This window comes from Rousettus aegyptiacus, unplaced genomic scaffold, assembly GCF_014176215.1.
Source record: "Rousettus aegyptiacus isolate mRouAeg1 unplaced genomic scaffold, mRouAeg1.p scaffold_m13_p_6, whole genome shotgun sequence".
Lineage (NCBI taxonomy): Eukaryota > Metazoa > Chordata > Mammalia > Chiroptera > Pteropodidae > Rousettus > Rousettus aegyptiacus.
This window is the reverse complement of record NW_023416309.1, coordinates 85,649,360-85,661,495: the sequence shown is the minus strand read 5'-3', so window position 1 is coordinate 85,661,495 and position 12,136 is coordinate 85,649,360. Positions and strand designations below refer to the sequence as shown.

General features: G+C 39.4%; 2 protein-coding genes across 6 annotated transcripts in view; one reads left to right on the top strand and one right to left on the bottom strand.

Moving 5' to 3' along the window:
• The window catches only part of ACACA (acetyl-CoA carboxylase alpha), a 253,317-nt gene extending 246,993 nt beyond the window's left edge, over positions 1 to 6,324 (bottom strand). The window contains exon 1 of one of the 2 annotated variants that reach the window (XM_036223376.1): positions 5,810 to 6,324. In XM_036223376.1, coding sequence (XP_036079269.1) covers positions 5,810 to 5,847 — 38 coding nt within the window. In that variant the 5' untranslated portion in view covers positions 5,848 to 6,324. The remainder of the gene's footprint in view (positions 1 to 5,809) is intronic. The other variant, XM_036223375.1, reaches the window with a different exon arrangement.
• A 101-nt stretch (positions 6,325 to 6,425) lies between these two features.
• The window catches only part of TADA2A (transcriptional adaptor 2A), a 43,418-nt gene continuing 37,707 nt past the window's right edge, over positions 6,426 to 12,136 (top strand). For 2 of the 4 annotated variants that reach the window (XM_016131419.2, XM_016131417.2), the window contains exons 1-2: positions 6,426 to 6,486; positions 8,593 to 8,693. In XM_016131419.2, coding sequence (XP_015986905.1) covers positions 8,669 to 8,693 — 25 coding nt within the window. In that variant the 5' untranslated portion in view covers positions 6,426 to 6,486; positions 8,593 to 8,668. Of the gene's footprint in view, positions 6,487 to 6,731; positions 6,862 to 8,592; positions 8,720 to 12,136 lie in introns of those variants that run through there. The other 2 variants (XM_016131418.2, XM_036222675.1) reach the window with 2 other exon arrangements.

The window sequence follows — 12,136 nt, the reverse complement described above, 5'->3', positions numbered from 1 at the left end:
TATTCTGATATTCTGTATTTCCCAGGAGCCATTTGATTTCCTTAAAAAAAGCTTTACATATCTCTATTAGAGTCCATTACCTTCTGAGGTTGTATAAAGTGTGGTGAGAGGTTGGAAATAGAAGTTTGAGTCTCTACTATGCTGCCTGCTTACACTCTCCAACCGTTAGTTTCCTTATCAGTAAAATGGGAGTAACAACACCTCCCTTAAAAGGTTAAGGACTAAAATGAAAAACTATATACACAGAGCTTTGAGAAGTAGCTAGTTTTATATACAAAGTTAGGAGGAGAAACCTGTTATCATTTTGAAGAATATTAACCCTGAAAAAGAATATACCTTACAAGAATGGCTCCTATGGTTAATTGTGCCCAAATTCATAACCAAAAGATAGCAGCCATTGCTTACAGAAGTCTCTCAAGCACCCTGTATGTGACGGAAAAGCCACAGACTAAGCTGCTAAGCCTCCTGCACCGTATTGCTCTCTGAGCCCATTATTAAGAAGCTCCTGTTTGTATTTCAACCAATGGGACTGAGACCTTCCCGTCTAATCGGAGCTGTGCAACCATATTCTCATTTGCTTCTACAGGGACCAATCAGAGCAGCCCTACAGCAATCAGACTGTGTGGAGCCAGGCAATCAGAACAGTGCAATATCAACCAATCAGGGAGCAGGGGCAGGAACTTCTCTCTATATATGCCAGCCTCCCCATCTCAATTCCGGCTGCATTTCCCCAGCCTGTGATCCCTAATGCTTGAGCTGTTAACATTAGAGCTGTAAAACTTGAGCTACAACACTAGAACTGTAACATTTGAGCTACAACACTACTTCTGTAACACTTGGGCTGCTTCACTTTAGCTGTTTCACTGGAGCTGTTTCAAAGTTTCTCCTTTCACCACACCCCAGACTGGGGACTCCTGTTTGCATAGAATTGGTGGCAGTAAACTTCAGTGGACAAGAGTGTGTCTCTGTGTGTGAGCACATGATTAAATACTAAAGGGTTTCAGAGAAAACTGTTGTCTTGGCATGATTATAGATTCTAGAAAATTGAATAAAGTGAGCAAACACACACTAAAAAATGTGCTTGGCTGTGTAAAAATAACCAATTACAGTCATTTATGTAAACAGCTTAGCATTAAAGGCTTAATTAACATGCAGCATTACAATTGCAGATATCATTAAATATGCATCAGGTTAACCTTGTTGTTAGTTTTATTTGACTATAATAGTAAAGTACTCACTCTAAGGAACAGTCTTATAGGTAACTGCTTATAATACATAAGTCTATTCATTATTTACATTAATTAAATGAGAAAGAGCTCCTGAGTTTGTTCTGCATTTGAGGTAAGGCTGGATTATCCATCCTTCACTGCAACTACACATTTGCCCTGTGATCCATGAGATAATGTACATTTTTGTTAGTTCCGTATAGTGTGGAAGGTGCTACAGAAGCAAGCGGCAAAAGAAATTCTGGTTAATTGCTTAGTGTTCTGGAAACCTACAGGTTTCCAATAGATAGTTCTTGATTTAAATAATGAAAAATGCTGAGCACTAGCCAACCTAACCTAGGACAACTTGTAAACAAGTCCTATAGTCACCCTACAGGGCACTTATAGAATTAAAATTATAATTTATTTGACTCCCACTATCATCACAAAACTCATAGGTATTATTTTTCATATGAGAAAAGGGGCACAGATAATAACTTGCCTAAATTATTGAAGGTAGTTAAGGGTGGAGATAGGATTCAAATTTTGCAAAGTTTCAAAATCCATGCTTTTTCAATTATACTAAACTGTGCAGGTTCCTTACAAATCAAATTTCAAACATTTATTAGGCACTTGTTGGTTGCAAAATATAGACTGCCCGTCATTGAATAATGCAAAATATTTTAGGAGCCTGTTTTGACAGTCCAAAGGTGGAGGCCCTGTACACTAGGCTGAAAAGTATGCAGCTAGGCTGCCTAGTAGGCATTTTAAAGTTTTCTGATAAACAGAAGTCATCCAGCAACAGTACATTTCTAGTTCACCTAACTTTTTGGACTCTATCCAAAGCCTAGTGACTCATGAGACAAATATCCTGCACTTTTCATAGATCAAAAAGAAGTCAGTGAGGTGATAAAGAGGCAGACAAGATAGCCAGCAAGAGTTTGGATTCATGAAAATCCTACTTAATGGCCATAGCATTATTAAAATCCTGATTACTGCTAACTCTTCAATTTTAAACAGTCAGAGGCAGTTTGTTAGCTACATTTGGAAAGATCTGGTTTTAATTCTGGCTGTGCTACCTAGTAAGTCAATGTCTCTGAGCCTTGTTTTTCCTTATCTGTAAAGTGGAATACAACAGAATCCTTTAGCAAAAAAATTTTTTCCCCTCTTTTTCACTTGTGAGATCTTTAGCACCCTCCTGCTTATGCAGAAGCACCCAAGACAGGTCACTGTGTGGAAAAATGGCTGTATGTAAACCTCACATTTTTTTTAAGATTAGCAGAAGTGCTTCAACCTTTCCTCCGCAGACTGGTCATAGTTGGGGTAGATCAAGTTAAGTCTAGGAAACTTCTGGAAGGAAAAGTATTGATTCCCTAACTCCTTTGACTAGGGCGGCCATGAAAGGAGAAAGATACAGAGGGATAGAAGGAGGGGGGCAGGAAGGAAAAGGGCAATGCTCTTGATGCAAGAGGCAGCAGAAGAGGCTAAGGAGGTGGAATCTGTCCTGAGCTGGGACTCAAGAACTGTTACCCGTGAGGCTCAGGTCTCTCTACTGAGTGCATCACAGGAGGACTCCCTGACTGAAGAGCCCCCTATAATGGGCAAAGGGCTCTGATCTGGGACCTAAATCTCTGGCTTATTTACATTGACTGGGTATATTTCAGAGTTAAAAGGGGGTGGGAGGAGCTGAAACCTAAAGGGCATAGCTAGACTTTTAGACTTTTTGTTTTACTTATTTGTATACCAAACTTCAAAAGCCACCTCAGTTACAGAAAAAATAAATAGTAGATGAGTTAATGTTTATTAAGTCTTTCAGCACTCTGGATATAGTAACTAGAAATAGTAAAGAATCATTTCAATAGGGAGGGAGGCTCAGAAACTGCACTTCTGATTTTAACAACAGCTTAACAGTCGAAAGGCATTGTTACAGTATTTTGGACTCAGTAAATGGCAGCCACATTAGACAGCCTGAGAGTATGATACAACTTTCCTTATTGGATTTTGAGTTTAAAAGTCAATCTCCTAAGTTAGTTATAAATGGAAGGGCTTGGAGAATGTACTATTAAGTCATCCTGAAGGTCAGTCTTCAAAAATATTAGCCTAACATGGACTGACCTTGGATATTATTAATGTAAATTTCTGTCTTAAAAAGAATGAAAAATGTTTTTTACAGGTTCCTTTACAGACATGTTTAGTGAGGGGAGCAACAACGCACTTAGTCATCTCTGCTATGACAGGTTAAATACAGGTTGCACTGAAAGTATGTAAAGAGGATACTTAACACGGACTTGGGGACTAGGAGAGATGTTCCTGAGGAAGTGATATCTAAGATGAAGTGGAGATACCTTGGCAAAGAAAGCTGGGAAGAAACACAGTGTGTAAGGGGAAACTGAGGTATTTCTATCTGGCTAGAGAATGAGTGTGAGATGCAGTAGTGATGACAAAGAAATAGCAAGATGCTAGATCCTGAAGGTCCTTCTACAAAGAGTGACCATATAATTTATTGCACAAACTGAGATACTTCTGAGAGTGAAATGAGATAATATTATTAATTATATGGGGACAACAGGAGTAAACCAGGACTGTCCTGAGGAAACTGGAACTTATGTTCACCCTACTTGTGAGTCATGTTCAGGTGTTTGGACCTCTGGTAAAAGCAGAGATTGGATATCTTCTCTTTTTACCTTATACATTTTGCCTGAGTGACTTCATCCATACCTTTGCCTTTACTTGCTCATTTCACAAATACTCGTCCAGGATGCACTTCTGGGCACTGAGGTTACAAAGAAGAAAAGAAAATGTCTGTCCTCAAGCTCTGTCTAAAGAAGACACACATCCAAAGAAATAATTCTAATACAGCTATACAATTTTAGCTCTAGCCTCTCCTCTGAGCTCTAAACTCATACATGTCATTTCCATTCAGATTGCAAAACACAGAGCTCAAACAGAACTTTTCATTTCTCCTCCAAATCTGTTCTTCCTTCAGCTGGTCTTATCATTGATGTCACTATCTACTACATTCCTGAAGGTAAAAACCCAGAAAAGCATTACCTTAATCAGTGCTATGCTTGTTCTCACTGTACATTTTTTCTCCACGGATTTTCTTAATCACAATGACTAAACTGGGGCTTAGAATTCTGAAGGCTCAACATCAATTGAAGAGGAAAGGCAATTTCGAGGTGCTTAAATTCGATGTTTTTAATGAATAGATCCCAGTGCTAAGTGGAACTATCTTTTCCACAATAGTACATTGACTCATATTGTTTGTTGACATTCATGACATCCAGCTCTGGATATACGCCAGTCTCAAAAAATTTCAGTTTAGGTGAGAAAGACATGAAGATAAGACCTGAGTGTTTGACCTTATGTCCTCTTTGTGGGATGTAAAGGTGTAGGTGAAACACCAATGCTAAAAATCTGTGGACAATTGTGGTGCAAAAGAATAATTTATGCTTTGAAGGGCAATTTTAATGTTTCTACCATCTATTCTCTGCACAGCTTTCATAGTGATTCTTATAAAACAAATCTGATCATTCCTTGGCTCTCAACCCTTCCATATTAATCTATCATATCCCAGTAATCTCGAAAGTACAACCATGGCTTACTGGATGATACATGATCTGGCTTCTGCATGTATTCTCAACTTATTTCTCTAATTTGGTGTGCTTCAACCACACTGGGTCCCTTGCTTCCTCTCCGACACGCCAAGCAAGTCCCTGTCTTAGGGCCATTGCAATTGCCATTTCTCTTCTCCTAGAACAGTTTCCCTTTCGAAATCTGCATAGCTGCTTCCCTCATCTAATGATTAGATTTCTACTTACACGTTCTTCCATTAAGAGGCCTGCCTTGTCTATCTCACCTAAAAGAGCATCCTCACATCACTCTTACCCCTTTATCTTGATTTCTTTTCCCACAAAGCTTGCCACATTGCTGGGCATTATTTATTATTTAGTAATATATTATGTGTATTGGTTATTGTCAACCTTCCTCACTATTATAAGAGGCAGACTTTTTTTGTTCACTGCTGAATTCCCAACACCTAGAACAATGTCTGCTCCTTAAATATTTGTTGAATGAATAAACAGATTTTTCAGGATATATCAAATATAAAACTAATCTATATTTATTGACATTATGCATAGGAAAATGTCTGTAAGAGTGTATAGCAAAATGTTAACTAATACAGTAGGAGCTGTTTTTTCACATTATTTTTGCTCATGTGAATTTTTTACAAAATGAACTTGTTTTACTCATCTACTAAAAAATGAATAAAGAAGCCACATAGAAAGTGTAAATAAATTCTTAAAAAGGTTGGGCAAATTTATGAAAGACAGACTTCTAAACAGATGTAACAGAACAATGATAGACCAGTTTGACTCTTTCCCTAACACTTTCTAGCAGTGATCCCAAGTTATTTATTTATAAGCCACTCTAAATGTCTTCGCCTGGAAAATGGGAATAGTGCCTACCTCATAAGGTTGCTTTTGAAAATTAAATGAGACCTCGTACGTAACCTCCTTTGTACAATGCCTGGCATGCAATAAATGCTTGACATTTTGTAGCTGTTACAATAATTAGTAGTAGTAAGAGATGTTAGGACATACCTAGCCCTCAAGATTGCCATCAGAGTGGACCAGCACATCCTCTCATCATTGCGCCTCAATCGGGGCCTCTGAAGCCCAAAGAGGGAACGGTTCTTTCCAAAGAAGATAATTTCGACGTTCCAGAAGCATCTGAATAAAACGTACCCTGCTCACCCTTAAATCACTCAGTCTGGTTAATCCATGAGCAGCACTCCGAGACCCGGATTCCAGAAGCGGCCACGGCTCGGGCCTTGGGCCCAGTCCCTTAGCCTCAATTTCCTTTACTGGAATAGGGGCGAGAATGTTAAAAACACAAAAGCGGGACAGTACCAGTCCGCCCCACCTCACGGCACTCTGGAGGGGATCAACGGCACCACGCCCTGCAAGCCTTTGACGGCTAGCAACGCCCCTCAGGGGAAAGGTGATTACTGATCAGACCCAAAGGCAACCTGCTCACACGCATCCTCCTAGGCTTCTGCCCGAGGACAGCGGCAGACACGCCTCGCGACCCCCGCTGGGGTTGAGGGGCGGCGGCGGGAGCGCAGGCCAAAGAGGGAAGGCGTGGAGGCGGCGGGCGCGCGACACGCGGCGCGGCAGCGTGAGGAAGGGGCGCGCTCGCGCCGCTCGGGGGCGAGCACGCAAGCCCAGGGGCGCGCACGCGGCTGGCGGCTCCTCAGCGCGGCGGGCGATACGGCGAGGTGAGGCACGAGGCGCTGGTGTGGGGGTGGCGGTGGGGCGCGAGCCCCTCTAGCAGGGTGAGGAGGAGGAGGAGGTGGGGACTGCCGGACCTGGCCCGGGCCAGGGCCAGGCTGCAACCCCGGCGGCGCGGGGTTCGCGGCAGGCGGGCGGGCGTGAGGCGCCGGGCCACGTCGCTCTGTGGGGGAGGGTGGTGCGGGGCCGGGCTTGACCCCTCGGGCTCCGCCCCGCGACGAGCCTGGCGCGTCGAGTCCTCTGCACTGTCCCAGCCTCGGTGTTCCTGTCTCTGCAGTGGCTCGCGTAGCTACGCAAACAGTAGTTACTGTGTCATGCTCTTACCGACGTTTCCCGTTGAGTTTTCAAGTACGCCTTCCAAAGTAGGTACTTCGTCTCCCTTTTAGAGCTGAGGCTGCTTGAGGCTTAGGGAAAATGACTTGCCCAAGGCCATACAGCTAATAGTGATTAATACAGCTAATAGAGATTAAACCTTGTGTGCACAACTTCGCAGCCTTCACCAGCCCTCAGCGCCACACTGAATGTTGTTATACCTTCCGTCCTCCCAGTCACTTCTTTAAATTTGGCAAATGTTAATTTGTAGCTAGCACCCTCCTTTCATGGATGCTAGTGTAAGAAATGTCTCTTGTGAGAAAAAAGGGAGAGGAAGAAGAAGATTCTGCTTATTGCAATATTGTGCTTATGACGTGGAATGTTTATCAGACTGTTTATACCTCCTTGACCCTCTCTATTAACCCCTCTTGAAATGACGCTGCTATTCACTATCTTTAAGACATTATACAAGTAACAATCTTTCAGGGCTTCTTATCCTTTGAAAAAGCAGCATGGTTCAGTTTGTGAGGCTTCAAAATGATAACCGCATAGTGTGGTAGCACAATATCTGACATTTGAGAAAAGTTCAATACATTTTGGCCATTATTTTATTACCAAGTGCATAATATCCCTTGCTAAAATCATTTTTCTTCAAAGACTAACTTCCTAAGACTAGAGAAGAAAGAGAACTATCTCCTCCTCAACCCACTCCAAAAAAGACAGGTTAATTGATAGCCATGTTATCTAGGTGTTTGTACACTAAATGATGAATTATTCCTCAAGCTAAAAATGACATGAAAGAAGTCACTTCAGGAGAACTAAAGATTAATCTTTGAAGAATTAACATTCATGTTTACTGCGTTTTTTCTGTATGCTTTGTATTGTGCTTGGTACTTTAAGGCATACAAATTTGTATTGATGTAGTCCCAGCTTTCATTTAGTCTAAAAATGGAAAAAATACACATTTAGAAGTAATCTTTACAAAGTAGAATGTGAAAAGTGCCGGAAAAGAGATAGATAAAAAGCTATGAGAGTATAGAAGGAGAGACGTTTTCTTTGCTCTCTGACATATGATTTCATTTCTGCCTTCAAGAAGATACTTTGTATGTTGTACATACCTATTAAATGTTCAGAGAGTACATTGGCGTACAAATGTATGTTGTAATAGATAAAATTCCTATATTTTTAATAATGGAAACTCATTCATATTAAAATATAATACTTTAAAAAGTTGGGCCACCCTTGGGGATGGGGATCTCAACAGCTAGAGCTCATAGTAAGATTCTTTGTCTAGTGAATGACTGAGCTCCGACTGACTTCTGTCATTGTATGTCTTACTCAAGATTCAGATTTCTCTAAGAAGAGATCTGGCTGCTTTAGCTGTTTTAGGGGTGGAGGGTAGAGTATCGCTATTGGCATCCACCCAGAACCACATGAAATGTCTGAGAGTCAGTTTCCCAAAGGAAAGGGGGCTAAGGAGAGAATTGATCCCAGGCAGGGAAAACCATTAGTTGTTTATTAGAGATATGTAGCCTTTGTAAAGGACTTACTATGGACCAGGTACCATGGTACATTATTTATATGGATTTTGATATTTAATCCTCACAACTCTAGGAGGTAGGTACTATTATACCCATTTTACAGAAGGAGAAACAGGCTTATAGATATAAAATATTTGCTTAATGTTAAAAAGCTAGAATGTGGTAGAGTCGAGTATGTTGCATTATCTTTTCTTGTCCCTTTGAATTGTTTCCTGATCCATATGCTACTTTTGTTCACAGGGGTCATCACGTTTTGGTTTATATGTTGGCCAGTTCCACAGCATTGAGGAAGATCGAAGTCTTTGCCAGTTAGGGAATGGACCGTTTGGGTTCCTTTAGCAGTAAGTACCGTGTGAACAAGTCTCAGGTGAATATTAATAGCAGACTGAAGTGGAAGTTGATCAAAGAAGAAAAGTACTTTGAAGTTAAACAAAGCCCTGTGAATCTGATTCTAAAACAGTATGAATATAAAATCAAAATAAAATCAAACAATACTTATTGACTGCCTGCTGAACACATGACAAACATATAATCTTAGGTCTTATAAGAACTCAGATGAACCAGGCATAGCATAATTAACCTGCATTTAGACTTTAAAAAGCAGTTGGATTTCTCTTTATAATAACATATTTGTGATGTCTTGTTAAATAATGTCAGAAATAGAATAAAGGAAATGTCCTGTCCCCCTTTTAGATGGCATTCATGTTCTAAGAGTAAACTACAGTATACTGTGGAGAATTATGGTATACGTGTGAAATAAATTCAGACAGCCACAGCTATGGAGAAAAATATATCCTGCTTTTTCCCTGATTCTGAAGATTAAGAGATTTGGCAGAAATAGATATCCATTGGTAGATGTTAGTAATGTCCCAGTGAGAAGAAACAGAAAGGTACTTTTTGGGTGTTGTTTCCTCTTCAGCAATTTCTTAAAGGGGCTCCAATTTACTCTCTCATCACACTCTATTTAAATTTACTACAGAATAAAGTCTTCAAACACATCTAGTTTATATTTTTCCTTTTGCACATGGAAAAAGAACCTAAACGAATTGCCCCTCCTTTTTAAAATACTTATTAAACTTTTTATTTGAAAATTATTTCAAACTTACAGGAAAGTTTGAAGAATAAGAATAGTACAAAGGATACCTGTATACCTTTCGTTAATCTTTTATTCCACTTGTGCACATTTTCTTGCTGTCTATAACTATATATTTATTATATATTGATTTACATATATTTGTAGATAGACATACCCCCTTTTGGGAATCATTTGAGGTAAGAGACATACAATAAGTCCTCATTTAACATGGTAGGTTCTTGGAAATTGCAATTTTAAGTGAAACGACATGTAAGAAATAATTTACCATAGGCTAATTTATATAAACAAGAGTTAAGTTCCTGTGGGATATTTCTGGTCACAAAAACATCACCAAACTTCTAATTACAGACCCCAGACGCTTCTAATAGTAAACATTATGCAACTATAAAATACAATTTCTGAAATATAATTTGAGAAAGATGAATAAAAACAAGTAAATTAATTCTTTCCCAACCTGCTTATTCCAGTTCAATGTCGAAGGTGGCCAAAGCCTATCCAAGCAGGTCAATATGCAAGGGGAGAACCCATCCTGGACAGAAGGCTCTTGCATAACAGGACACACACACATACACCCCCATACTCACACTGGGACAATTCAGACAATGCCAGTTGACCTCATATGCACATCTTTGGGTTGTGGGAGGATATTGGAGTCCCCGGAGAAAACCCATGCAGACATGGAGAGAATGTGCAAGCTCCACACAGTGGGCCCAGCTGGGAATCTCATCAGCATTATGACAAAATGACATTGAATGAAACAGTGTTTATTCAAGGACCAGCTGAATATCGACTCTACTCCTAAGTACTTCAGTGTTTATTTCATAAGAATAGGGATATTCTATTATATAACCTCAGTAAAGTTATCAACTTTAATAAATTTAACGTTGACAGAATACTTTTATCTAACCTACTGTCTGTATTCCAGTTTTTTCAGCTGACTCAATAATGTCCTCTACAGTGTTTTTTTCCTTCTAGTACAGGATACAGTCTGGAGTCAGGTATTGCATTAAGTTGCTATGTCTTTAGAGCCTTTTTTAAACTGAAACATTTACACAACCTTTGTCTTTAGTGATTTTGACGCATTTGGAGAATACAGGCCCTTTCCCCCATTTTAAAATGGATGCTTCTCATTTTGGGTTTCTCTGGTCTTGCTCTACTCCTTATTTTTTATGTTAATTTTGAAAACCCAGTAAAGATGTCTGTTCAAGTCCTTCACAATACAATTTCTATTTTTTCCCTTGCATATAATAAGCAACCCATAGGGTGATACCTTCAGGCCATAAACTTATCCTGCTCATCAAAATTTCTCCCTAGATTTAGTGTCCATTGATGATCTTCGTCTAATAAGATCTTGTCTACGATGGTTGTGAAATGACGATTTCCGTCGCTCACCCCCAAATCCAGCACTCTTTACATGTTACTGGTTGACACTTAGCATTATACTATAATTAAGAAACCACCTATATCGCTTATTTATTTTTTGTAACTACAACACATGAATTCTTATTTTTTTCAGTGACCACTGTGAGGCCCTTCAAACTGGCTCTTGCATCCTTATGACATGCCCTCCATCACTTTTTCTGAACATCTTTTTACTTTTCGGCATGACTATGTGTTTCAGGTGCATCTTGTACTTCCCCTGCCCCAGCGCTGGAATCAACCACTTTTCTGAGGAGTCCTGGTTCCCTTTAGAGGCAAATGACATTAAAGACCAAGATCTAATCATTGCTTGTTGCCACTAGAATATCTTTTTGCATTTTGGCCCACAGAACAAAGAAATGCATGTGCCATTTTTACAGATCCTCTTGTATGCATGTATACGTATATATAGACACATATACCCATACATATATATTTTTTTAAATAAAAGTGTTCACATTGATACTTGTAGTTCATCTAGGTTTTTTTCTTATTTTCCCTATCCTTTACTTGTAACCCTTTTACTCATTGAGAACCCTGGCTCCCAACATCATCACCATTTGCTCAGTCTTTTAATACATCCAAAATTATTTCAGATTTGCTATGCACCTATCACTACATAAAATGACTTACTTCAACAAGTTTTAGGATTTGTTTGCAGTTCTGTATCACCCAAGACTGAAGGTATATTGTTAAATGTTCATGAGTTACTTGAATTGGTTCTTTCCCCACCTTCAGTGTAGTTATAGTATACTTTTAAAATACTATTGGGTTTATCTGTTCATTCTGCTTTCAGTTTTCCCTTCCCATATTTGCTGATTTAACTTTTTTAAATTTGTAGAACATAAATATGCTTTTAAAGGTTAAAACTATACAAAAAGATATATTTGGCGAATAATCACTCCTTCCTATATCTCTCCCGCTCCATTCCTCCCTTCCCCAAGCCTTTGTAGGTATTCTGACTTATTTTCAAGTTTATCTGTCCTTTATATTTTTGCAAAGATAAGCAAACACACACACACACACACACACACACACACTCACACTCACTCACTCACTCACACACATATTGTCCTTTTGGTTTTTTTCACTTAATAATAACTCTTGGAAATACTGTATTAGCTTATATTCTCATTGTTTGTAGTTGCATAGTACTCCATTGCGCGGCTATACCATAGTTTGTTCAGCTACTCCAATGTTTGGACATCTACGTGGTGTTTTGCAGTTACAAATAATGGTCTAATGTGTAACCCTGGGTGTACATATTTT